The sequence below is a fragment of the Musa acuminata genome, chromosome BXJ2-2 (genome assembly GCF_036884655.1).
Source record: "Musa acuminata AAA Group cultivar baxijiao chromosome BXJ2-2, Cavendish_Baxijiao_AAA, whole genome shotgun sequence".
NCBI lineage: Eukaryota > Viridiplantae > Streptophyta > Magnoliopsida > Zingiberales > Musaceae > Musa > Musa acuminata.
The window spans coordinates 24,828,290-24,855,155 of record NC_088339.1 but is presented as its reverse complement, the minus strand read 5'-3'; the positions used below and the strand labels follow the sequence as shown (position 1 = coordinate 24,855,155).

At 44.9% G+C, this 26,866-nt stretch overlaps 4 protein-coding genes across 5 annotated transcripts; 1 reads left to right on the top strand and 3 right to left on the bottom strand.

Annotated features, from left to right (window-relative positions):
* Positions 1-1,768: 1,768 nt before the first annotated feature.
* On the bottom strand, positions 1,769-4,080 carry LOC135605532 (uncharacterized). Its single transcript, XM_065095730.1, has 2 exons — positions 2,802-4,080; positions 1,769-2,708 (listed from the first exon to the last, which is right to left on the bottom strand). The coding sequence occupies exons 1-2, from the start codon at positions 4,031-4,033 to the stop codon at positions 2,072-2,074; spliced, it is 1,869 nt and encodes a 622-aa protein (XP_064951802.1). The 5' UTR covers positions 4,034-4,080; the 3' UTR covers positions 1,769-2,071.
* A 3,284-nt stretch (positions 4,081-7,364) lies between these two features.
* LOC135604813 (transcription factor PHYTOCHROME INTERACTING FACTOR-LIKE 15-like) lies at positions 7,365-8,789 on the bottom strand. Its single transcript, XM_065094465.1, has 5 exons — positions 8,469-8,789; positions 8,309-8,386; positions 8,140-8,205; positions 7,864-7,929; positions 7,365-7,790 (listed from the first exon to the last, which is right to left on the bottom strand). Exons 1-5 carry the CDS (start codon positions 8,787-8,789, stop codon positions 7,365-7,367), a joined length of 957 nt encoding a protein of 318 aa, XP_064950537.1.
* A 3,860-nt stretch (positions 8,790-12,649) lies between these two features.
* LOC135604974 (reticulon-like protein B9) lies at positions 12,650-13,935 on the bottom strand. Its single transcript, XM_065094628.1, has 5 exons — positions 13,856-13,935; positions 13,601-13,781; positions 13,184-13,325; positions 13,030-13,099; positions 12,650-12,946 (listed from the first exon to the last, which is right to left on the bottom strand). The coding sequence occupies exons 1-5, from the start codon at positions 13,923-13,925 to the stop codon at positions 12,777-12,779; spliced, it is 633 nt and encodes a 210-aa protein (XP_064950700.1). The 5' UTR covers positions 13,926-13,935; the 3' UTR covers positions 12,650-12,776.
* A 1,881-nt stretch (positions 13,936-15,816) lies between these two features.
* LOC103976407 (rust resistance kinase Lr10) lies at positions 15,817-18,588 on the top strand. Of its 2 annotated transcripts, XM_009391599.3 has the most exons (3): positions 15,817-16,713; positions 17,052-17,077; positions 17,162-18,588. In XM_009391599.3, the coding sequence occupies exons 1-3, from the start codon at positions 15,893-15,895 to the stop codon at positions 18,325-18,327; spliced, it is 2,013 nt and encodes a 670-aa protein (XP_009389874.2). In that variant the 5' UTR covers positions 15,817-15,892; the 3' UTR covers positions 18,328-18,588. The 2 variants fall into 2 exon arrangements, with proteins under 2 accessions (XP_009389874.2, XP_064951801.1); XM_065095729.1 differs by having other exon boundaries at positions 17,052-18,588.
* The last annotated feature ends 8,278 nt before the right edge of the window (positions 18,589-26,866 follow it).

Below are 26,866 nucleotides of genomic sequence, written 5' to 3'. Positions count from 1 at the left end.
GAGGCATGAAGTACAAGGATCTGAATAATCCTTGAAATAGAATATTTTGGACATATGGAGTTCATATGGCTGCTATGATCGAAAGCAAAGTGAAAGAACATAGTGGAAGCAAGGATGGAATATGCAGGAAGTGTCTCCAAACTGGAGATGCAATAATGACAAATGTTCTTGCTCTTTTAGTAGCATGTGGCTGATATGGCAAGAGGATGAACTGTTGGGAGAGAGAGAGAGATGGAGTGGTAAACTAAAAGAGAAAAGGATGGGCAAGATGAGCTTTTCACTTCAGCTCATATCAACTCAACACATGGCCTTGTACAGACCCAAGAGAATTCTAGGTACATCTTTTCCCACAAGAATGGCATGGCACCTCAATTTGGTTTCTATTTCCTATGATACCTTCCCATTCACAAGCATGAATTTTAACATTTCAACACCATGAAGAACAAGTTTAATCAGTAACAAAAACTGAATTCTGAGTGGGGAAATAATATGCAAAAAGATACTGGAAAAGTAGAAACAGTAGAAGTTGATTTGCTTGTCATCATGAAGCAACAAGGGAGCTGCTTCAAGTATGTAGAATTGTTCTCAATCAAATGGTGTAGCTCGTGCTTCATTTATCCATGCGGTCTACATCCCCAATCCATATTTAGTGGCTCAAGAAGAGAGAGAGAGAGAGAGAGAGAGTCTGGGAGAGGGAATCAAATGTTTCTCGATCTGTCTTCTAAGCTTCTCTTTTCAACATGCAGTTCCTTTTGCGTGCACTCTTCTTCTCCTCTCTTGACTCTACTTCAATTATTGGATCTGTCGAGACTCGAGGTTGCAGAAACATTATATGACCGACTTGAATTCGCTGAAGAGTTGATCAGTAATCCTCGAGGAGGAGAAGGGGAGAAGGTCAAGAGAAGGATATGGTTTCTGTGGTCCAATGCCTTGTTGCTTCCACCATGGAGCAACTAAAATTTTCTGCAATAAGAGGGGCATAGGTGGATAGGACTGCTCAGTTCAATGCAGCATAAGGTCTATGTCAGTGTTTGAGCCACTAAAAGGCTTCACCTTTGACCAGAAAAACACTTCCAGCATCTTCTTCTCCACTGTTGTTGAAGGGCATCCAAAGCCAATCACCAGAGTCTAGAATAATTGCCTAAATTCCAGCTCCACCATATGAAAATGTTTACCTATAGCAAGTTCATATTAAATAAATCAAATGTTTTCTATGCTTAATGTCACAATTCAGTCGTCTACAGGTGAGTCTCTTATCTGTTAGGTCAGTTCTAATGCTATTTATCATGAAGTTGATGATAGTAGACATATTCTAGTCTATGAATTGGTGTGGAACTAAATGGTAATCTGATACTTAATGTGATTGAATGCCAACCAGCTCTTTGGTTGTGCCAAACATCAGAACTCACCTGGGATGTGAGCAGCAGCCACTGCAATCCAGCTTGGATTGCCAGTTTGCCACACCCACATCCCTCAGCTCCTGGTACACTGATTGCTTGTTCCACAAAGAATGAATGACATCCTTCCACCAAAATATACATCACTGTCATCTCCAAGTCAAATGATAGAAACAGACAAACAGGTATGGGGGCTTTCTCATTCCAAAAGTAAGAAGGGTATCTCGAGACTTCATGAGCCACCAGAGCTTCTTTAATGCAGATTGTGAGAACCCAGAGGTCGTAGCTCAGAAACATACTCAACAAGAGAAAGAGAATTCAAGAACAGTAGCAAGCCTTATCAGTATTGTTCTGCAGTATAACTCTGCAAATTAATAGAGAACTACTGTATAATTTATTGATAGATGACAAGTCCATAATTAACATGAAAGTAATCTGCTCCAAGAGCACAGATTATTTGCACCAAGGACTCGTGGATGAAACCCTGAGTCCAGTGACAAGATGACACAAGAACAGGGACACAGAGACATGTAGAAACACAGGACAATACTACTGATGAGATAGCTCATATTAACAGTAGAGTAAGAATATATAAGCTTACTAAAATTCCACTCACCTCCTGCAGAATCTATTCCTTCTTCCTTCGATGCTTTGCCGGGGATTACCAACCGGGATCATGATGCTCTGGTTGCCTTGGCATCAGCTGGAGCCAATGCCGGCGGTGGAGTAGCCTGTGAGTAGTACATCTGAGGCTGGGAATGATCAGCAGCAAATTGATAGCCGTAGTTAGACATCGATGCAGGGGAGTGAGCAATTTGGTGGTGCTGCACGACATGATACCCCATTCCGGCATAGGTGGGAATTTGGTCAGCCTTGGGGAGGACTTGAGGTACCGGCATGGGGGGTTTTGCCCCCGAAGAAATCGAATTGGCATCTGCCAAATTGATCGGCGGAGTCTGATGAACGGGATAGTAGTACAGGGGAAGATGGGGATCGTAGGGGTGAACTTGCGGAGATTGCTGAATTGTGTGGGCAGCAATAGGGAAGTAAGAGGGGACGGGGATCACTACGCCGGTTGCAGGGTGGTGGATGTAATGGGAATTCGCCGGAATGTACTGATGCTGCTGCTGCTGCTGATGATGATGATGAAGCTGGGGATAGAACTGTTGCTGTTGGAATTGCTCCAGCTGAGTTGAAGCCAATTGGTAGCCGGCAGCATCTGTGGCTGAAATCGCAACGTGGTGGCTCGGAATCGAAGAGACCGCCGCGAGTTCCCGCTTTGGATCGAGGGTGGCATTTGAGTATGTTGTTCTAGATGAAGAGATCAAAGTGCAACTTTTTTTTGGTGAAAAGCATTCCAAAATTGCAACTTTTATTTCGAGAAGTCGGGAAAAGGAGCAGCACCTTGATCCTGAGTCGGAGATTGGGGATTCGACCTTGTTTGGTTTCGAAGACTGCGGCGGCGGGAGCGGCTTCTGGATGCTGCCATGGTCGGACTTCTCGTCATCGGAGGAGAATGCTCTGCTGGGGTTTTCGGTGGGGGAGATGGTCGAGGTGGAGGCTGAGGAAGCCAAAAGGGATATCGGTGGAGGGGGTTGGAGTTGGAGTTGGGGACTGTACGATGATTCCTTGAATTCATTGTCCAGCCTCTGTCCGCCTGCAGCAGCGGCTGCGGCGGAGAGGTTCATCTGGGCGAAGTGGCCCTCGAGGCCGGTGATACCGAGATCGGGTGGGCGGTCATCGGGTCGGACGAGGATGGGCGGGAGATTGGACAGGGAAGGGGCGGAGGAGGCCGATCCGAAGGAGGAAGCCGTGTCGAGCATCGGTGAGTCCGGGACGGACTGAACGTCCTGACCGTGGCGAGCGTGCTTGCCGGACGAGTCCAGGAGAGAGAGGACGAGCTGCTCGGGCCGCTCCGAGGGGTCTCCTCCGCGTCCTGAGGCGGCGATTGCGGCGCCGCCGCCTACGGAGTAGACGGAGGCGTCATCCTCGAGGCCGAGGAGGCAGTTGACCGAGGCGGAGTCGGAGGAGAGGCCGTGGGCGAGGCCGTTGATCCCCATCCCGTTCATGGCGCTATTGAGCGCGTCCACGAACCAAGTCTCTGACTTGGAGTCATCCAGGAGCGACCCGATCGAGGACGTTGGAGACGTCTCAGTCTTAGAGGGGAACAGGAAGAGGCGGAGGCGAGAGGAGCGGGTGGAGCCGCCGGTGCCGGCGGCGGATGATGCAAGGATGCGGTCGTACTCTTCGACCATGTTGTCGAGGTCCTCGTCGGTGGCGACGGAAATGAGCGAGTCGAGGTCCTCGTTGGGGAGCTGGTACTTGAGGGAGAAGGCGCGGCCGCCATGGAGGTTGCGGGAAAGCATGGTGGACAGGTCGGCGAGGGAGGAGTGGCGGTCGACGACGACGATGCGCGTCTCGCCGCCAAGGTAGCAGAGAGACTTGTCGGTGGGCCGGGGGACGATGCGGCCGCCGTAGCTGCACATGAGGCGGAGGCGCCCGCCGGCGGCGGCATCGGAGGAGGAAAAGGGTGCCTCGTCCAAGGAATCGCCGCCACGGGAGCGGGGGGATGAGTCGACGGAGTCTGCAAAACGGAGGCCGCCAGTGCCGGCGCCGGCGGCAGCCACTGTGTCCATCGAATAGTGGTGCGTGGGGATCGCGGGACTTGGGAGGAGTGAAAGATGGCGGTGGTTGTCTTCTGCTTTATATTCCCACGTATTCGCATGTCAAATTGTGTATTGATGTGTTGTAACGTCAAGATTTAATGCATATTTTATATATATCCATATACCTTATACCTACCTACATTCCTATATTTTTCATCTTTATTGCTCTAATTTTAAATTTAACTCATATATGAATATCAACATAGGACCTAAGAATATATATATATATATATATATATTCTAATTTATGCCAATTGTTTGTCATTTGACTATTGCTTAAAATTTTAGTTAATATGACGTCAATAAGAATGTATTCTTTTATAAATTTATAATATATAGGTTTAGGTCGGTTCAGAGTTTTGATTTAATTTAGATTGATTTACTTTGAAACCAAATAGGTTAAATATGGATTCAATAAATTAAAAAAAAATTATGTATGCTATATGCTGAATTTTGTTAACTATTTATAGTTTAATAAAATATTAATTTGAATTAATAATGGAGATTGAGATTGATATTAATATGAGTTATGCTGTGAAAGAAAAATGGGTGTGAGGGGAATCATTTACAGTAATATTAATTATTATCATTTTTTTAGGAATTATAATTCATTTGTTAATATGACAAGACAACTAACTCATTAATTTGATGAATTTAAGTTGTATGATTCAAAGTATTTAAATCAAAATAATAATAATAATAAAAATCTATTATAGTTGCAGAGATTTAAGAAAAATAAGAGAGATTATTTATACTTAAGATCTCATGATTGTTAGTGACTTGAGTGTTTAAGGTAGTTACAAAGATGATGCAACTATATGCTAATGAGGTGACTCAATTATGTATCGAAATGACATAATTATGTTAATAGTCCATCGACATGTAGCTCAACTACTCGTCGAGATTGCGGTATGACTTAATCATTATGGAGATGACTCAATCATCTATTGAGATGATATAATTGTCCCCTTGTGTAATTTTCTCGGTTAAGATGACAACCTTTGTTATCGAGATGGTTGTATAAATGTTATTTTTATTCTCTATCAATAGTTATACGAAGTAACTCGAAATTATATGAAATATCCTAATACATAATGAAATCAATTTTAATACCCAAATTTAATGTGAGTGAAAAATCTATAAATTCGATCGAATCTAATATCACATCTTGGGCAGTATACCCCTGTTTTTAGCTTTACGCAAACCTATCTGATCTCATCTACTCCTAAGAATGAGATGAACATCAAAGATGCGTCTGTTGTGAGATGCGTAAGTGCTTAGGTTCGAGTGAGAAGCATTGGGGTCAAAGCTATCCTCCTTTTCCTTACTACAGTGAATCGCATGTTCCATCCCATGAAGTCCACCACCCACAGAGTGACAGAGACACGCCACCAGTTGTTGTTGAGAAGCTCCACGGCCAACTTTGTTCATCCGTGTCATGGGTGGAGAGTCCCTGCTCCTCATCTCTGCAGCACAGCTTGGTGGGTGGGGCTCCTCTCACTTCCTTGTGGAGGCTGATGACTGAGAAAGCTATCCATTATGTACAGAACCTGACCTCCTGCAATTTCTTTTGGTAGTTTAATACCTCAATTTTGCCTGATAGTAAGAGTTACATAAATGTCAGTCGATCGATTCATTAGATTAGAGTGAATAGATAGAAATGATACATCAATAATAGAATGGAGTAGATTTTTTTATGCTTAAGGTAGATCAGCATGATAATTTCATTTATAATGAAATGGACATACTTTGTATTTGCCTAATTCCATGTACCTCTCTCTCTCTCTCTCTCTCACGCACACACTTTAAACGAAAAAAAAAAAGTGGAGTGTGAGAAAGAGAAAGGGAGCTGATAAGCTAAACAAACAGCAGGTCCAATGTCACCAGACTGAGCCACTTTGTCCAGTAGCTCTCCCAGTCTTCTTCCTCCTCAGCTGATCACGAGAAGAGGAGATTGAACGGTGACTCGTGGGGTTGGACATGACATAGAGTGCATCTCAAAATGGGTGGGTCAATGGGAGGTGGAGACGAGGCCATAAATGTCTCTGTAGCAGAGATGTCTCCCATCACCTCCCTCACTGCACTGCACTGCTCTGCTCTGGTTTTTCTCCTAGCGTTTGTCTGATCTCTTTGTTTCATTTTTCACCCTGCACTTGGTGGACCATGGAAGGCAAATCGAGGCTGGATTTGATACGGTGGAACCCAAGTGGATTTCATGCCTTTTCCTCCATCTCAATCAAAGTAATGGTCAGAGCCTCAGACAAGAGTACTAAAATCCACTCAGACTCTCTTGAAAGATAGCTCACAGTAAGACTAAACAAGAAAGAGTGTCCAAAGCAATTGGATCACATGAAGCATCAACCGACCCCAACTCGCTCGAATTAGATTAATCTATTATTGTGGCAAGGTGCTTCAAGCTATTGTGGTTTTTGTTCATGATAAGTACTATCATTCTATCTAAAAGCTTAAGTTGCAAGCGTTCATGATGAGTTCCATTAATGCTTAAATTGGAATCAGCAGAACTAGGCATGCGACACAAAAAGTAAGAGTAAGACGTGATGCACTATAGTCGTATGATCTGGGGAGTCTCAATTTCTTCACCTATGACGGTTCTTCTCGAGAGTGACGAAGTTGGTGATGTTATATGCCGCTGGGGAAAGAAGTCGGTGATCTTTTCCTCGAGGGAGAGAGACAAAGGAAGGAGTGCCAGAGAGTTATAATGAATGCGATTGCGTTAACTTCAGGTCGCTGTATGCTGACGATGATTGCACTCACCACTTCCATCCACAGGTGTTCGACGACAGTGGTCGACGATGATGTGGTAAATGTGTCTATATATAGAGCGAAAGATCGTTTATTCTCTTGCTATCCTGTTTCTTGGGATGTAATGCTGATAAGTAAGTAAGAGGAGGAGGTATCCACCACATTACTAATGGTGATGTTGTCTTGTTATATACGTGAAAAAGGTCGTCTCTGCTGCAACAGAGCAAGCACAGGTCGGGTGTTACTCTACATGGCGAGAGCTTTGCTTGAGGTGAAGTCCATGGCTGTTGACATTGCCTGCTACCAACAGATGTATATATCATCACATCATAAGATGCATGCAGTAGTGAGCAGTAGTGATTTAAACTATTACGAACCTCCTTGGGAGTTGCACTGCAAAAGCCATCGTTTCCCGAAGCAAATTGATATCAAGTCAACATGTCAAGATGTACTCGAGCATGATCCAGAAAAGTTCGACCGCTGAGATATAGAAACAATGAACTTTTAGCTGCTGCAAATTACTCGGACGTCAAACAACTCAAGAGAGGGAGACAGGAGCCATTGCCTGCGTAGCTCCGTTGACCGCCGCACCGCTTGGCTCAGATTGGTTAATGGAGTGGAAGAGTTCAGCCTGCAAAGCTTGGCTACAAACAGCGGTTGATGGTGCCAAAGTTGGAAGTTCCTGTGATGCGGTGTACGGCCAGTAATGCATCGCCATTGGTGATTGGAAATGTGAGATGGGGCTGACTGCGGCCATTGGCACCAAGCTGGTTGCTGGAAATGAAGAGGAAGGCGGAGACAAGCCTGTGGAAGAAGCCATGCCGGGTACTCCCATCCCGATGCCCATGTTCATGCCGAGGGTGAGTCCGGCGGCGGGGAAGGGAGAGAAATGAGGCATTCTCGGGCAGGGCATTGCAGGAGGAGACACAAATGGAGCAGGATATATGCCACCCCCTGACATGATCTGGAGTAACCAAAAAGAAGAGAGGGTGATTGCAAGACCAAAGAATCATGGATGTGCGGCATGCTTTTCTTACTTGTAGTTGCTGTTGCAGGGATTTGATGTACCCAATGGCCTCTTCTAGCAGAGATGCTCTATGCAGCTGCAGTACAAAGAAAACATTGTCGGTGAACATATAGTCAATTTGCATCTGAATAAAATGTTAGAAATTGATTTCATGGTCGACACATTGCACTGCACAACCTAAGAAAAGCTGAAATAGTCACTGAGATATGAGTTGTTGAAGAGCCTTCAACTTGTCCTTCATGCAAACAGATGAAAACAGACGGTGTGTGTCATGTAGAAGACTTACTTTATGTGAATTGGGTATGAGTTCTTGCAGTGCCTTCAGCTTCTCCTTTATCCTCTCTCTCCTCCTCTGCTCCAAGAGAGACAAGAGACGGAAGTAAATAAGAGGGTGCCACTTCCAACCCAGGGAGAAGAAGAAGAAGAAACAGGAACGAATGCAGCTCCTTGCTTACTCTCTCGGTGAGATTATGCATCTCCGACGTGCGGTTTCGTTTCCGTTTCCGTGGCGGCTTGCTCCTCGCATCCACCTCCTGCTTCAAAGAAGAGAAATGGCAACAGCGATCACAGAACAGACATCTCGCAAGAAGACAAATCCAAGAGCTGCTCTATTACTTCGCTGGGACACCCGGGAGTGTCGTTTGCGACGGCAGGGATGCTCTTCATGCCGCTGGAACTCTCCTTCTCGACGTCCTCCGAGCTGTCGGCAGCGTCGCTGACCCCGACGCCGACGTTGACTCTGGCAGCGAGAACAGGGTGAGGTGCACAGTGAGCCCCGCTCGCCGGAGAGAGCGGGCCGAAGAACTCCGAGAAGAAGTCCATCTCCGAAGCTGCAATAACGCTCGGGGGCCGGCGGACGGCCATGGTGTCGTCGTCTCCGCCGGCGCCGGCGTGGCTCCTAAACGGTGGGCTACGGTTCATGGTGCTCTGCCGCATGCCTTCCACTGCGCGGCGGACGAACTCGGATAGGTAGAAAGAGAGAGAGGGAAAGTGGGACGTCGTAGGCGGTGGCATGCGGTGGATAGGTGTCGAGAAAGCACGCTGAAACGTCATGGGATTGGAAATGGAGATGAAGAGCGGCCGGTGAGGTGGCGACCGCTGGACTCGGCCGAGGGAGTCGCAGTGTTCTTCGCGGCTGCAAAGGTGACACGAAGCCACCGTCCTTGGACTGTTCGTGTACTGAGATTCACCCGTTTGCATGCAACGCTGTCTACGAATTCCGATCGCCTCCTACTACGGCTTATCTTTTCTGAAACCTCAGGGAAGAATGCACACGTCTCAAGAACTAGCGAACTCATCGTCCCCAAATAATCCTTACTCCCCAACAGATGCAGGAAGAGCCATCACCGGCAGATCCGTGTGCTCAAGTGTTCATTGTTTTAGGAAGTGTTAATGTAAACAACTTTGAGCCGTGGCCTCGGGGTCGATGCGGCTCGGTTCGGGTCCGGATGGCGGGATCTTCCCAGTGCGGCTCTCGGGTTCGCCGAGGTAGTCGGCTACGGCGGTCCGATTGGGATGGGGTCGGCGGTCTCCGCTGGAGGGGGCTCCTCAGCTAGGCACGCGCCCCGTCTACAGTCCTGCACACAGGTCGGGTCGGGAGGCTCGATCCAACCCATCCGACGATCAAGTCAGTAGATGGTAGAGGGGGTAGAAAGAAGAATAGTTTGAGGTGTCTCCCTGGTGTGTTCTTCCCTCCCTCCCCCGCTTGTTCAGAGTGCGAGGGTATTTATAGGGAAGCTTGCTGTTGTTTGATGTGCCCGCTTGCAGGGGGCAGGCTGGTTGCGTCTGACATTGGCGTAGCGTGAAGAGCCGAGCCTGAGTGGGCGTTAATGCGTCTCGGGCTGTGTCCCGGTCCGTTTGACCGAGTGCCGTCGCGTCGTCCGAGGCGTGAGGCGTCGGCTGACGTCAGCCGAGTCTTATCGTAATTAATATCCTCATCATATTCCCCCCCTCCCCCCCCCCCCCCCCCTTCCCCCCTCCCGGAAAGAAGCTATGCGTCGGTCGTTGTAACGGGAGTCTGAGGCATAAGACGGTCGGGCCGCGCAGGCGCGGTCTCGGGGGGCGTGTAACCGAGGAGCTCTACGCAGGCGTGCTGGCCGCGCAGGTGTGTCTTGGGAGCATGGAGCCGAGGAGCACGACGCAGGCGGGTTGGCCGCGCAGGTGTGATCCCGGGAAGCATGGGGCCGAGGAGCACGACGCAGGCGGGCAGGCCGCGCAAGTGTGGTCTCAGACATCATGCGGCCGAGGAGCACGACGCAGGCGGGCAGACCGCGCAGGCGTGGTCTCGAGCGTCATGCAGTCGAGTAGCACGATGCAGGCGAGCAGACCGCGCAGGCGTGGTCTCGAGCGTCATGCAGTCGAGTAGCACAACGCAGGCGGGCAGACCGCGCAGGCGTGGTCTCGGGCAGCAGGCCGCCCTAAGGGGGGCTCGGCAGTCTACGGCCGAGGGATGTGGTTCGGACGGGAAGGCCGCCCTGAGGGGAGCTCGGCAGTCTACGACCGAGGGATGTGGCAAAGGCTAGGGGACTCAACTCAGGCGGGCAGGCCGCGTTGAGGTGGACTCGGGCAGTCTATGTCCGAGGGATCTGGCAAAGGCCGCAGGATGTGACTCAGGCGGGCAGGCCGCGCTGAGGTGGACTCGGGCAGTGCATGTCCGAGGGATCTAGCAAAGGCCGAAGGATGTGACTCAGGCGGGCAGGCCGCGCTGAGGTGGACTCGGGTAGTCTATGGCTGAGGGGCGTGGCTCGAGCCGAGGGACACGACTCAGGCGGGCAAGCCGCCCTGAGGTGGGCTCGGCAATCTGTGGTCGACGGGGTGCGGCTCAGGCGGGAAGGCCGCGCAGAGGTGGGCTCGGCAGTCTGTGGCCGAGGGGGTGCGGCTCAAGCGGGAAGGCCGCGCAAAGATGGGCTCGGTAGTCTGTGGCCGAACCGTGTCGACTCAGACGATTTCAAGCCGGGGCTAACCACGAGCCGAGAGGGGGTCAGGTAGATACTGAACCTTGGCTTGAAAGAGGCTGAGGCAGGGCTTGGATTTCTTTTCATGAGGACTACATGGGGTAGCCACCGCGGGTGCTTGACCTCTGTTATGAAGCCCGCGATCGGGGGCCGTCCCTTCTCCTCACGGTCGCCCAGGCCTCCGTGGCGATGTACCGATTAGCGCGCTAGAGCATCTCTGGCACCGTGGTGGGAGGTTGCTCCATGAGGGACCAAAGGAATCTGGAAGGTCGTAGGCCTATCATAAACGCCTGCACTAACAGAGAGGGGTGAGTGTCCGACAGGCCCCGGATTTGCGTGGCAAAGCGATCCGCAAAATGGGAGAGGGGCTCATCCTCCCTTTGTTTGAGTCCGAGGAGCGGTGCCGCGGAAGGCTTCGACCGTGTGTAGGCCACGAAGTGGAGCTCGAAGTCCTTGGCGAGCTGGTCGAAGGAAGTGATCGTTCCGGTCTTTAAGGCGTCGTACCACGCGTGGGCCTGCCCTCTCAGAGTGGTAGGGAACGCTCTGCACATCAAGGCTTCAGAGGTTCCGCATAGCGCCATTTGGGCGCGAAAAGCAGCTACATGGTCCGCCGGGTCGGTGGAGCCATCGTAAGCGTCCAGAGAGGGGAGCTGGAAGTCCGGGGGGACTGTCTGATCCCATATCTCAAGCGTGAAGGGAGACCCTTGGTGTGCGTCCACCTTGAGCTCTCCCTTGGACCTGCGAACCTCTTTCTGCACCTCGTCGAGTCGCTGACTGACGAAGCGCAGCTGGGCCCGTAGGGAGTTCGAAGAGAGTGCCTCGGTCTCCGAGAGACCGCTCGGGTTTGCCATCACTGGATCCCTGAGTGGGGCCGGTCGGACCCGAGGCGAAGTGGGGAACTCCGGAAGTGTCGTGTGGTCCTGAACGAGCGGCTCGTTTTGTCGCAGTGGTTGGACTGCAGGCGGGTGCGCCGGATGAGGAACGAGCGGAATGAGGGTTTGCACCACATCCATCAGAGCTCGGACTTGACGGGCGAGGTCCTGAAAGGCCTCGGGTGACACGGGCGTCGAGTCGGCGGGGGCGTCGTCGGGCGGCGATAAGCCCAGGTCGTTGAATATTTGTAAGTATCGTTCGGAGGTCGTGGCGGGGTGTTCGTCACGATGGCCTCCGTGCAGGGGATGGTCCCCCGAGGCTTCGGTCGGGTGCGACCTCTCAGCCGGGGACTCGTCTGAGCCGCTCGGGTGATCACCCGACATTCCGGGCCCTCCTTCTAGCGCCAATCTGTTAGTGCAAACAACTTTGAGCCATGGCCTCGGGGCCGACGCGGCTCGGTTCGGGTCCGGATGGCGGGATCTTCCCGGTGCGGCCCTCGGGTTCGCCGAGGTAGTCGGCTACGGCGGTCCGATCGGGATGGGGTCGGCGGTCTTCGCTGGAGGGGGCTCCTCAGCTGGGCACGCGCCCCGTCTGCAGTCCTGCACACAGGTCGGGTCGGGAGGCTCGACCCGACCCCTCCGACGATCAAGTCAGTAGATGGTAGAGGGGGTAGAAAGAAGAAGAGTTTGAGGTGTCTCCCTGGTGTGTTCTTCCCTCCCTCCCCCGCTTGTTCAGAGTGCGAGGGTATTTATAGGGAAGCTTGCTGTTGTTTGATGTGCCCGCTTGCAGGGGGTAGGCTGGTTGCGTCTGACATTAGCGTGGCGTGAAGAGCCGAGCCTGAGTGGGCATTAATGCGTCTCGGGTTGTGTCCTGGTCCATTTGATCGGGTGCCGTCGCGTCGTCCGAGATGTGAGGCGTCGGCTGACGTCAGCCGAGTCTTATCGTAATTAATATCCTCATCAGGAAGAACCATACATGTCAACACACACTCCATTATAATTAGAACGCTATTTTATCTTACACACTGGCTTGGCAGTTTAATTTCATGCATGTTAAATCTCCTATTAACATATAATTTAGCAGTTCCTGCTGCATCTCAGTTGGATTTGTTTGCCTTGGCTGGTCCTCTGGGAATTTTCTCGAGGACCTTCGAATTGGCTTTCTTGAACAGCTGCTGGAGGCCGTCAATTCCCATGGCGGCTGCATGATCCACTTCACGTTCATATCGCTCGTACAAAGCCGGCAGAGTCAGCGCGCAAAGAAGAACTGAAAGTGAAGGCAATGCCTCTCGGTGAGATGCAATCAAACTTGGTCATCTCTTTAACTGTGACGACAGTGGTTATGCTCACCGAAAAATAGGAGATTTATGGAGCTGCAGCAGTTTCCTATCGCCGAGATGATCCAGAGAGAGATGATTGTCTGTAGAACATGGTTGTGCACTTGAGGTGCCATCAAGAAAGCCAAAGAAAGACTAGTAGGCTAATGAAAAGAGGATCTTTTTACCAAGAGGAACAGTCTGAGATCATTGCCACCTGCAATACCATGGAGTATGGAGAGGCTGTGACTGAGATAGGAATGGAAGAGCAGTGCCCCTTTCCTGAAGGCTTGCTCAGATAAGATGAGCTCAGGGATCTTCGGAGGTGTCCTGGAATCAAAAGTAGTTGCACATAATTTACTGCCAAACTAAACAACTTGAGCTGCTAAATTCAATACAAGACAAGAATTAAACTTAGTTGTGCAAATATGGAACTTATGAGCAGCTTCCTTCTGAAGTATTGCTGTCGATGTGTTAAATTCTCCTTGTCGATCAGGACATGGTTCCATTAGTATCATATCAATCTCAAGAACACCATGCATGCAGAAAGAAGAAGAAGAAGAAGAAGATGAAGAAACGAGAAGAATGAGATCAAAGGGGATTACAGGTCAAGCAGAGCTGCACCATTGGACCATATGAAGACAAGAAGCATTGCTGCTATCGAGATGTGGCAAAGAAGTGGCAGGAGATTGTACTCCATGACCTCGAAGAGAAGCCACACAACAGTGACCGCAATGAGTATAGCCGCAGACAAGCGTTTGTCTCTCCATAGGACGATAGCAGCAACTACACAGCCACCATTTGGATTCCTATTAACTCTGTTTTGTCAGAAAATTAAAATGAACAGCAAAGAGAGTTACCTTTTCCTCCACCTAAAACATCACGAAGAGGTCTTTCCCTGCCAAAGAGCTTCTTTTGGCCCGAAGACATGTTTCTGGGATTTCTGATGCTGTGCTTTAGCCTTCAGAACTGTGGTTGCTGCTTCTTATAACTAAGTTGATACTATCCTCTGTGGCCAAGGAACATGACATGGGAAGAAAGGGATAACGTATTCTTAGTCTATGGTTTCGGTGAGAGAATAAGTTCACCATCAACCATCTTTTCTATATATATATATATATATATATAAAGATATCAAATTTCTGAGTATGATTACCGGTTGTGAAATATGGTAGAATCATTTCCTATATAATTGATGTCACACTCTTGAATTCCCGTAGGAGCTATCTATCCTAAATGGGGCCTAAATGTCTGTGTCATCTTTATTCTTGCACCGTAATGAAGTGAAATCATGCATTGATTCTTACTTACGGGCATTACACAAGCATGTTAAGACATCGCAACGAGGCAATGCCTACCCAAAAAAGGAATGGCTACTAATTCAGAACGGAAGTAAAGATTAGCATATGTTATCTTATTTTTATATGCAAAGAGATTGTTCGACTTCACACAGTCTTCCTAAAATGATTCGCTTATTTTAGACTTATTTTACGGGCAAAAATTGAGTAAAATTATTTTAATGAATCAGATTGAGAATACAAAATACCTCTGATTTGTTCTTAAATATGAAAAATTATAAAATTTATTTTTTATTTTATTTTATAAATGATTCTCACCACAACTACATAAGAAAACAAATTCAATATATAAAAATAATTCAAGCTCGGTCGGACCTAAGGAGTTGAAGTTGGCAATATCTAGAAAATTATTAGGATGAATTGTTGATATATGTGTGCTTGGAAGCCTTCTAATTTGTTCATCATCATCATCATCCCTCGTATTTGCTTCAACAATGCAATCAGATTTAAAATCCTCTCCACTTGGTACCAATCCAATTTCATCTCCGATTGCAGTGACCAGTCCCCTTTGTTATTTCATCACATCTCGATCATCCACTGATACGCCTTGGGATATTAAACAAAGCTTACATCGACAGATGATCTCTCAAGCGAGTAAGTGAGGTGTTACAACGGAGAGGATTCATTGGCTTATTATTAATAGTTAATAAGGATGATTTTATCGTTCATCTATTACCGATATTTAAGCAAGATTCTAAGTCATTACTCCTGAAATGATGCTCAGTACACTCATAACCGTCCTACCTTATCAAGATTAGATGGTTCACTTAATCTTATGATAGACCAACGCACAACGATCATATATAAAAGGGAACCTATCAGCTAGGGGGACTCTCTATACACAAACATAGTCATACAATTTACACTATTGTCTTCTTCTCTTTGTTGACTTAAGCATCGGATGGATGACTCTGGACAACCCTCGATATCGGCTTGTCAGGATCGTCAACAAACAGGAGACAATCCCGTTGTCAAAACGTAACCATGAGACAACCCTTCGCTCGAGGACACCTAGGCAATCCATCCACAAGGGTGAACGTTACAAACAAAAAATCCTAGATTACCTATCCGGTCATCCGAAAGCAAGTCCATGCTAACAAAACATCTTCCAATTGGGTTGCCTGGTCTCACCTCATCAAGTCAATCACATCAACCAGTAAGAGGCACTTGAATGAGTTTGCTGCACTTTCGATAATGGACCAATCGTATTAACTCATAAGTCGACGGTACTCATCACATGGTCAATAGGAAGATAATTATCAAATATTTATAAATCAAAGAGTGATGACTTATTCAATATAATTTTAGATATTATTTATTTTATTTTGTTACCTTTTCTAACTTATGATAGAATAATATAAAATCTCTTAATATAGTAAATTAAAAAAATAAAAAAATTAAATTTTTAAAAATGTTTTTTGATTGTGTCCAACAAAAGTCCAGTCTACTCTGCCAACAATTTATCGCAGCAATCATGAAAGGCCGATTGCTGAAGAGCCAGGCCTTCGCTTCGCTGACGTTGAACATTAGCTGCACGCAATGGTGCCCCTGACCTCCTGCTTCCTCTTCACCACCGCCACCATCTTATCCTTCTTCTCTCTGTACATCCCAACCCTGTCCATGTCTCAGATCAACTACTCCTACTTCTACGAAGTCTGCAAGCCGCTTTTTTGCGGCAACGTGATGGTCTCCTTCCCCTTCTTCTCCACCAATTCCTTTTGCGGCCTCCCCGGATTCATGATTACCTGCGACCCCTCCTCTCCGCCCACCATCACTTTCTCTGACCGTCCCTACCAGGTGAACAAGATCTCCCTCGATGAGTCCTTGCTCTTGGTGTCCGACCACCAACTCGCCCAACACCTCCGCTCCAACTCCTGCGACGCCGCCGGCTTCCTCCCGGCCGCCAGCTTCGCTTCCTTCCAAATCCCCTACTGGATCATCTACCTCAACTTCTCCTGGTGCCGTCGCGACGAGGGTCAGCTTCCTCTCAACTTCACGAGCGAAACCGTCGAGTACGGTGGCTGCCAAGGGAACTCCAGCCTTTACTTCCTGTCAGGGACGTTGAACAACGACACCATGCTTCCGGCGTCGTGCGACCATGCGTTGCTACCCATACTGCTCGCGAGTATCGTTGAGGCTAATCTCACGCTGGCGAAGCTCAAGAATACCAGCGTCGTGAAGTGGGACTATCTCTTTCCAATAGTGGACAAAGGGTTCGCTCTGCAGTGGGATTATAACAACACGGATTGCTTGGTTTGTCAGGAATCCGGCGGGCGGTGCGGCTACAACCAGACCACCGGGAAGCCGCTGTGCTTTTGCAAGGACAAATGCAGTCGAGATGGAAATGTTGGTGCTACCAAGTAAGACTTTTCGTCTCTTCTCTCTATTCGCCTCTCTCGTAGAAAGAATAGGCACGTCTCTTTGGTGGTGAATGATCCTCTTGGAGTAGCATGAGCCACAAAACTGTGCACGCGACGGAGAAATCATATAGAAATTGAGTTCTCCATCACAGTCAAACAACAACCACCCTGGACCATTGTGCCAGTCAACTATTTATGCCCCAGTCCTAATAAGTTCATCATCACGTCATTTGTGTCCTTGCTATGGTAGTAGTGTCCAGTAAACTCCACTGTAGTCATTTGCATAGATGCAGGGTTTGTTGTGTTTAATTTGTGGATGATGATACTTCTCCCTGCAGGTTTGGCACATGGAAGATCGTTCTAGGTAAATCGTCTCCAGAATCTTTCTGTGTGAGTTCTGTTTCCGGCACTGTTCTTATACAGTACTCTTGTTTGATCATGCATGCAGCTGCAGTTGTCCCAACAGCATTCCTAGCAGGGCTCTTCGCATTCGTCAAGTTCAAAGAGAAAGGGGCATCACTCTTTCACCGTCTGATCAGGAAGAGAAGCACGAGACCAAGCGGCGACTCTGAGATCAAGGAGTTCATCAGCAACTACAAATCGATGCTGACCACAGAATACTCGTACGCCGACGTGAGAAAAATCACAAATGGGTTCAAGGAAAAGCTTGGGGAAGGAGGCTACGGCAATGTTTACAAGGGGAAGCTCCCAAATGGACTTCTGGTAGCTGCCAAGGTGTTGGAGAAGACCAAAGGCAATGGCCAGGACTTCGTGAACGAAGTGGCCACCATCGGTCGAATTCACCATGTGAATGTCATCCGGCTTCTAGGCTTCTGCTGCGACGGCACGCGCCGAGCTCTGTTCTACGAACTCATGCCCAGAGGATCGTTAGCTGATTTGATATCCAAGGAAGAGATGCGGCAGAAGCTGGGTGCTCAAAGACTGCTCGACATCGCTCTTGGGATCGCCCGGGGCGTCGAGTATCTCCACAACGGGTGCGAGAAAAGAATTCTGCATTTGGACATCAAGCCTCAGAACGTCTTGCTGGACAGCAGGTTGCAGCCCAAGATTTCAGACTTCGGATTGGCGAGATCGTACTCTCGAAAGGACAGCAGCGTCTCTTTGACAGGCGCCCGAGGTACCGTCGGCTACATAGCCCCCGAAGTGTTCTTGAGAAGCCTCGGGGGCGTCTCCCACAAGTCGGACGTGTACAGCTTCGGGATGCTTCTGCTGGAGATGGCCATGGGGAAGAAGGATGCGGCGGCAGAGACGGAGCGGTCCAGCGAGAATAAGTACTTCCCCGACTGGATCTACAATCAGTTACAGGAGTGGCTGCGCGTGGACATGGAGGACGTGGTGGCGGTGGTGGAGGAGGATGTTGCCATACTGAAGAAGATGGTGATGGTGGGCTTGTGGTGCATACAGACCGATCCGGTTAGCCGTCCTTCCATGCTCGGAGTGGTAGAGATGCTCCGAGGGGCTGCCGAGCTCATCGACATGCCTCCGAAACCTCGCCTGTTCTCTTCCCCGAGGCAACAGCCGAAGGAGAGCACTAGCTACGGTGATGATGGCACACGGTCCTTCTATTACACATTCGAGAGCGAGTCGTGCTGATGGTAGCAGCAAGCCCAGCTGGTATCAGGTGGATCTCTTTTGAGCGTGGCACTCAGAACAGGGGAACACAGAAGGAAGGCTAAGAGAAGAAGGGGAGCTGTTCTTCTTGTTCCTTGTGCTTGCTGATCTGAAGCATCACAAGGGACTCCACTCGAATGCAGTAAGAAAGTTCTGAAACATATCCCCTTCTGTTCAAGATTTAATGTTTGATACTCCTGCGTGTGGAATTTGCTCAACAAAATAAGCAAGATTCTTTGCCAATCCAAACTTAATACCTAGATTTTGGTCAGTCAACTCTTACAAAAAGAAAGTCAACATGAAATATTAACGGATTTGTCCCTGGAATTAATTTTGATTTGGAGAATATTTTCCCCTAACTACAAATGGCCGATGTACGGAGGAGGTTCGATCGGACCCGGTCCGGTTCGCAAGGCATGACCCAACACGAACAGCGGATTCGGATTCGAACTTGCATCAAGTGGATCCAACCCACCGGTGGCTGCACTGCGCACGCCGAGAATCCGTGTCCTGTCGGCCTTTTACGCCGAGCGGAAGAAAGCAGAACTATTGGATCCAAGAAAACCACAGCTTCGTCGGCTGGGCAATCCATGCAGGATCGAACGTCCATGGCGCATTCATCACCATTGCAGCAAAAGAGCATTTCTGCCTTCAAGACCGGCTCAGGAGAAGAAGAGAGTTGGCAATGGTGGCGGTGACGGTGGTGGAGGAAGAGATACGAGTCATGGAGCAGAACCCCTGTAAGAAAACTACAGGTCTGGCTTGATCAAGCAGGTAATGAAGGCTTTAAACAGGTCCTTCATCGGCTGCACTTGATGAAATGGAAGCCCAATGGTTAAACTCTTTATTAGCCAAGGCTTAAGCTTTGGTTGGTTGATAGCTTAGGTGGGTTTGTGTTTCAGTATTTAAATGTCTTAAGCTTTCATCAAAGTCATTAAGACTATTTTTGTCAGATGATGAAGTAATCATGCTAACCCAATTCAACGAAAGAAATGAGAATTTTTATTGATATTGTGTATAAGTTTATATGCAGAAGAAGAAATTACAAAATATAATAATTATATGATTTTATTAATTAATAATAGATATAAAATATTTATTTAATTTTTTTATCATTTAGAAGATCATGATCCTTATTATTGATAATATTTATCATAATTTTTTATGATTTAAAATATGAGACATGAGAGATACATAATTTATTATTTTAAAATTTGTTACGAATAAAGGCAAAATCAATAGTTATGTTTCATTCGAGAGTGAAATATAGGGCCAGTACAATATGACAAATATGACAAATATATAGATGGATAATCAGACAATATGACAAATAATTTATATAGTAATGATTGAATCCAATAAAGTTCAATAGTTATAAAAACAATCACTCGATATTCAGTCTCTATAAAATATTTTACAATCCATAGAAGATTTTACAATATAGCGTTATTTTTTGAAACTCCAACCGATTGGATTATGACTAAGGAATACAATATAACCATTAGTAGATGTCCTATCATTCTTATCATTTGTCTGATCAACATTTAAAAATGCATGAAGCAATATAGGAGTTCTTTAGAAAAAAATAAGCAATCATCAATAATACTCTTTAAGTACCAAATATGACATTTAACGGTTGTTCAATGGTTTGAAGTAGACATGTAAATAAATTGAGATAATTTATTTATTTATTATAATGTCCAAACGAGTGAATGTCAAATATTATAGATTACCAATAACTTGACAATATTCAGTGGCATCATCGAGATTAGTACTATAGTCTTGAATATATTTCAGGAAAGAAATAGACTAATTGCTCCGTAGATGACTTGAACACTAAGAAAATAGTTGAGGACCCAAGATCTTTGATAAAAAATTTATTTCTAAGTTACCAAATAAACTGATTAATTATTATTGATTTATTACTTGTAATAATTAAGCCATCTACGTAAACTAGTAAAAAAATGATTATGCCCTCATGAGAATAAATAAATAATAAATTATTAAATTAATAATACGAAATCCAACTAAAACTAATAGGTTTGAAGTTTATGATACCAAGTACGAGGGGCCCACTTGAGATTATAAAGAGCCTTGTGTAATTTAGATATATATTGAGGAAGATTCTATTCAATAAGACATATAAGTTGATTCATAAATATCCTTGAAAATATGATCATAAAGACATATTTTTTATATCCAACTATTGAAGTCCCCAATTATTAGATAAGATAAGATAAAATAATATAAATTATTATTAGGTTCACAATTGGATTGGTACATCGATGAAATCCCTCTTGTTTTATACTTATCTATCATGATTTCATTTGATATAAAAAATTCATTTATACATTATAAGATTTTGACTTGAGATGAGACTAAGTCCCATGTGTTGAGAAACCTGGGGCAGCATCATATGCGTAGTAGAAGAATAGAAAATAAAAATTTAAAATTTCATGAAGAAAATAGTTTCTCGTTGTCGTGCGAAGATTGGTGTGCAAAAATCGATAAAACTAAAAACTACGCATATGCGAAAGATGTGTTACTTAGGGAGTTCGTATATCTTTGAAAACTTACAGATCTATGGGAGAAGATGAAGAAGGTTAACTATCATCCTCTCTAGTGGTGATCTACATGGCAGATGCAACGAAGACACTCCTCAAATCGTCACACAATCCTCCTCTTCACGTGCACCACGTGATTAAGAAGGTCCCGACCCTTCTTATTGTCCACATGCCTCAAACCAGGGCTATCGATAGAGGAGGAGAGTGAGGGAGGAGTATAGGAGGTGGCATCCAAAATTAGTTTAGCCTATGCCCCCTTTGGTTCCCTTTTATTTGTAGAGGTCCCTATTAACTTAACCATAATAGATCTTGCCATATTGGATCTCCATCTAACTACCCAAGCCTCTTGGAGTAATGGATTTCTACCCAATAATATCTCATTAACTCTTATTGGATCTTATCCATAAGATCTAATAATTCATGGGCTCCCTAGATATCTAACAAGATATGAGCTCCAACGGATATCTTGTATCCGAACCTCTACTCGCTGCAACACTAACCATATGTGTGTGACCCTCTAGACCCAATATTAAGTTGGTCATGAGTTATGCCTTTCAGAACTCCTTCTAACTCAATGAATTATTATCTCCAAAATAATTTACTCGACTCATTGGCTATGGATGTACTAGACTACTTCGCCGTAGTCCCTAGATGATACAAGGGAATTCAATCCATTGAACATATCTATCCTCAATTACCGTGTATCTATAATCTCTCATTCATCTAATACCTCAGAGATCATATATCGGGCATGATGCTGCTAGACCCATATGAAATGTACTTGAGTTTTGCTCTAATTGGATTCTCTCGGAGAGTTCTTTCTCTTTCAATTCGAATGACCATAGCTAAAGATTTTTCTAAGCAAGAATATATAGGATATTCCTCTATCGATACTCAATTGCTCTTGTAAAGTTGGCTGTCACTCCATGGCTGTGCTAGATCTAGAATTTCTTGACCTATAAGTCCGGTATCAAAGAGTGAAGTACTCATACAGGACATCCTTGGTATCTCAAGTCTAAGGACCAAATACACAACTGAGACGATGAAATCACTATCTGATAATGAGGTATCATCAACTATCCAGTATTTCGTGAGTAGATTAATCAGCGAACTTATTCTCCAATAAGCACCTACACTATATTCCTAATTCCCCACATGAGCAGTTATAAGATCAGTCGCTTCCATCATATGGATAGGTATACAGTACATCAATCTATCCGGTTATTTCGATATTCCTCTCGAGTAACTTACGACCGAGATTATTTAGGGTCTGTGTTTAAAGGTGAATCAATTTTATTATCTCGATTCTAATTGCACAGATGCATGAACATCATAATATAAGCAATAGACAATATAAAGTAAAAAAATATCAATAAATAATAATAAGTAAAAAGAGTATCTATAATGTCACATATGTCATTACTCACGTGATTGACTTACAGAACACACTTGTCATCACTTTGAGTTTATAAACACAATAAGAGATTACAGAATATGATAATTATATACTTTTTTAATTAATAATCAATATAAAAAATTTATCTAAATAATTTGATATGAGATCTTGAGATCATAATCTAATAAATAGAATCATGATAATATATTATCAAGATATTAAGAGGAACATTATTTATTTTTCTCACTAATATTCTTCCTGATATTTAATCCCTACAAAATGTTACACGATTTAATTATTTATTTTAGTTGATGATCTCCCAAGTCAGGTTTAAGCATTCACTGATTGCTTTCCTAAGTCAATTGCCACAGTTTTGGTTGAAGATTAAATCTTTGCATTGTTTCCTTGCAATGATAATGATTAAGTACCACTTCTATTAATATTGCAGGTATTGAACAAAGACTACCTGAATTTTGACCAGACCAACAGCAAGATGAAGAATAATGATGATGAAGATGAAAGAAACACAGGTTTCCAAACTGGTAGGTATTTGTCAAGTCAAAATAAAAATATGCTTGAAATTTAACATTGTTTTCTAAGCAAACACAAAGACCACACAAGAATTGTTGCACCACCTTAATGATGGATTCTTCTACAAAGAGGAACATCTCTTGGTGGAGATTGGTAGTCTATAACCTTTTTCTTTTAAGATTGAAAAGACCCAGCCTTTGACACCAATACGCACATTATTTATTGTAGATTGGAGCACTCAAAAAGTTTATAATCCATAACAATCAGCTCAAAACAATTTTGTTCCTCCAGAATCCACTATCTTGTCCAGCATACAACAAACTGAACCCAAAAAGCTGAGTAAGAACTCTGTTTGATCAGAGAGGAAAATCCATCCATCCATCTGACTGAGACTTCAAGGAATTTAATACCCATTACAACTTTCTTTTATTGCAGAGGTTTCTGGGTAGCTAGTTCTGTTGTTCCTCTGCCATTTTTCCTTCTCTCAGACAATTTAAATGTGTAATCAGTTGTTGAAATGGTTACACAAATGAAGACCAAATAACTATTTGCCTGACATAAGCTCACAAATGGGTGATTGGCAGAGTGCAACCAATTGAAGACCACAAAGTTAAAGATGATTTGAAGCTTGATGTTACTGATAACAACCAAAAGCAACTTGTAACAGATATCACAAGATACAATCCTTTTCTTTTTTTTTTTCTCTCTTAATCTTGATAAAAGGCTTTGATCTGTCCTTCCTTGGTAAGAGTTCATTATATTATATAATCTACAGCAGCATACATGCTAGAAATGCTTTCCTGGTCACCAATGGTTCCAAAGATCAAAGATTGGTTTTCCCAAAAGCTCTTGCCACTGCATTCAAGTCACCCCAAGGACTTTGTTGATCTCCTCCTAATGCCCTCCTCTCCATAGGCATCTCAAGTGTGCACCAATCCCATTCAACAATCACCTTATCTTCCATGTTCATCCATCTTTAGACATCTGCCATCTGAACCTACATCTTGATGTTTTGTTTTTGTCTTTCAACATGTGTTCAAGTAGGTCAGCTAAAGACTATACTCAATTGACATGATGCAGTTAACCAATTATTTCATATTGTATCCTCAAACATTCTAGACCATGTCTAGGTTTTGTTTCAAGGTCATTGCTGAATTAAGTATTCTTGCAGAATCACCTCACATGACTTTAAGTGAAATCCACACAAGCAGAACTTGTTTATCAAAGAAGTAGGTAATGTCACTTGAAACACAAAGGGCTATTTTAAGCATCTTGTCCCTCATTGCTTGGATAATTAACATGCTTTCAACTTGATCATAAAGAAGAAATCTATTCAGTTCTTAATACAAACCTGTTGCTTAAGTCTTGGTCGGCCTTCTAAAACAATTCAAAAGAAAGAAAGATGGTTGCTAAGTCGACGGCGACGTATAATTAATCAGGAAAGGTGAGGTGAGATCATCTTGTATTGTGTACTCAATTAAGCTCCAATCAAGCAGAATATTTCTCATTAGTAGGACAATTAATTAGGTGGACCTCACTCGAGATTCGCATGATCTTTCGTTTTCCGAAAAATTTCTTCTCAATCAACAAGATAACAGCAGGCATGATTGTCTAGGTGAAATGTTTTGTATCTTATAGTGGAGACCACCTATATCTAGACAAGTTGATGACTCACTTTGAGCACTCATTGAAGCTGTAGATAGGCAGATTCTTCCTCTACAGTGGTCTTGAATGAGAAAGAAAATAGAAGAGACCTTACAACTAAATTGGAAGAAAAATATATCCACTTGTGAGACAGAAATCTTGTGAGTTACTCAATATCTGTGCTTATGTTAGTGTAATTCAACATACATACATACATAGAGATGCTTCTTATCATGCAAAAATTAGTCCAAGTGCATGCTCTGTTTTGTAGTGGAAAACTGGATTCTTGATTTGGTATGAATGCAGATAATATAAGATAGTTTATATTCTATAACACCTCATTAGGTCCATAGATTAAGGGGAAAGTCTGTGTTCCTTGCTGTCCTACTAACCTATAGAACCATAATTTTCCTCTTGAACATACATATAAACAGAGGTCAAAGAAAAAGAATTGAGTGTAGGGTGTGCAGGTCCTACAAAGTTTCTCATCCAAGTAAACTCGAAACATGAATGACAACATGGCAAGGGAATTTAAGTAGGCTTACTGTGCTAAGATTAGGGGAGTCTTAATTCGGGGAACATTGCTGACTAACATGACTGATATCATATCTGAATAGATTATCTATTCTAAACCACCTTCCATGAAGAATCTGGACAAAACAAGCCCCGTGGTAGCAGTGGATTAAGATTAACTAAATATTTCCAACTCAAGTACAAGGACCTTAGATATCAAATGTGCCATTAAACATATAGATCTCAATGATATAGTGTCTAAAATGTGTAGGTGAATGATTGTTGATGTGCACTAGCAGCACCATATCCCATGAATTCAGCATTTCTCTTGAACCCAGAATCATCTCTCTCAGATATTTCACATCGTTGGAAGATATCAGGCTTATTAATATCAACAGATCAAAAAGATAAACTAGAGTTTAATAGTTTTTCTTCATGTGGATAAGATATATCTTGAATGTGCCACATTGTCTGATAAATTGGTGTGCAAGCAACCTGTTATTTCAACCAGCTGATATATAAGAAGCAATAATACTGTGCATTTTTCGTTGTTATACCATAAGGCATGCATAGAATGGTCGGCTAACCCTCTCAATCCAAGTGCTTTAAAACTCAGTACAAGCTACAGCAGGATGCTTTAAGCAGCATGTCACATAAGATGGAACAACTTATGCATTGGCATCACATCCGAGTGAAAGTAAATGCTAGAGAAGAAGTATATCTGAAGTTTCCAAGACACAAGAAAACACAGAAAGATAAAAAGTCTCTCAGCTTCCAATGGCTTTTTCATTTTAGGTTACAGGCTTGAGATTCTCTACCAAAAACTGTGTGTAAGAGTCGTTCATTTGTGGATTTTCGAGCTGCTAAGTTGCCCTTTTGTGTCATCAGCAGAGAATCTTTGAGCTGAGATCAGTGGTTGACAGCTAACTTCTTCCCAATAATTCTCGCAGTAAACTATATGTGCTAGCGGCCTGTATTGTAGTGTGCATGAATTGATTTCCATGTGCATTGGGAGAAGAAAGTGTTGGAGAACAACATGATAAAAGCAGCGAGAGCAAAGCTTGTTTATCATCTTCTTCTCAACCCTGTCACTGTTGCATGGAGATATGTCAGACATGTAACATGTGCAAGATCATGATTTGGACTGTCACATCCAAGCTAGAGAAAGAGCATACATGGAACACAGTGTAATCCACAGCCACGGACAGATGGAACTGTAGCACAGGCTCCACAGCTCCGCTGAACTCTAGTCCTCCGGCATTTCCATCTGTCATTAGTCTCCTTATTGGCAACAGAAGAAGGTAGTGATGTTAATGCATCTCGAGACAGAATGTGTGTGACACTTGTGACCTCCTCCCCTCTCACATGCATATGTCCCAGGCACTGGCATCGAAGTGCCAACCACATGTCGAGACCCAACAGGGGGAGCTCACCTGTTCCTATGGGCTGAGGGACAGGCAAGGCTGCCATGTCACAGAACCTTTCTTCCTTGTCCCTGTGCTTGCAGTGACCTAAGAATGTTTCATTTCATATACTACAAGGGGAGCAGGCTCCCCACATGGTGGCACCACCACTTGAGAGGCAGAAACTAATAGAGCTCAGGCAAAGTGGCACCCACTCACTCACAGTTGATCCACTATTAACCTAAAGCTATTATGGCCATCACCAAATATTGTATCTCCATCATCCAGCTCTGCACCACACACATGCTGCTCTTTAAATATATTACGGTAGAGCTGTAGGGTGGCAGCCCCATGCAGCCCTCATACGTAGAATATACTGCCACCAACGAAGGTCAAGACAAGCGCAATCTAGGGTCTTTCTGCTGTTTCTCCTGTTCCCCAAACCACATCGTGCACTCACCCTCCCCTCC

Bases quoted from the DNA above. Each gene is read 5' to 3' on its own strand.
- LOC135604813 (XM_065094465.1), bottom strand. From the start codon at position 8,789: ATGCGGCAGAGCACCATGAACCGTAGCCCACCGTTTAGGAGCCACGCC. The intron at 7,930-8,139 runs GTAAGTCTTCTA...TTTGTACTGCAG, and splicing joins TCATACCCAATTCACATAAA to CTGCATAGAGCATCTCTGCT. The intron at 7,791-7,863 runs GTAAGAAAAGCA...TGGTTACTCCAG, and splicing joins CCCTGCAACAGCAACTACAA to ATCATGTCAGGGGGTGGCAT.
- LOC135605532 (XM_065095730.1), bottom strand. From the start codon at position 4,033: ATGGACACAGTGGCTGCCGCCGGCGCCGGCACTGGCGGCCTCCGTTTT. The intron at 2,709-2,801 runs GTGCTGCTCCTT...CTCTTCATCTAG, and splicing joins ATCTCCGACTCAGGATCAAG to AACAACATACTCAAATGCCA.
- LOC103976407 (XM_065095729.1), top strand. From the start codon at position 15,893: ATGGTGCCCCTGACCTCCTGCTTCCTCTTCACCACCGCCACCATCTTA. The intron at 16,714-17,051 runs GTAAGACTTTTC...TTCTCCCTGCAG, and splicing joins GGAAATGTTGGTGCTACCAA to GTTTGGCACATGGAAGATCG.
- LOC135604974 (XM_065094628.1), bottom strand. From the start codon at position 13,925: ATGTCTTCGGGCCAAAAGAAGCTCTTTGGCAGGGAAAGACCTCTTCGT. The intron at 13,100-13,183 runs GTAAAAAGATCC...CATGTTCTACAG, and splicing joins ATCTCAGACTGTTCCTCTTG to ACAATCATCTCTCTCTGGAT. The intron at 12,947-13,029 runs GTGAGCATAACC...CTTCACTTTCAG, and splicing joins CATAAATCTCCTATTTTTCG to TTCTTCTTTGCGCGCTGACT.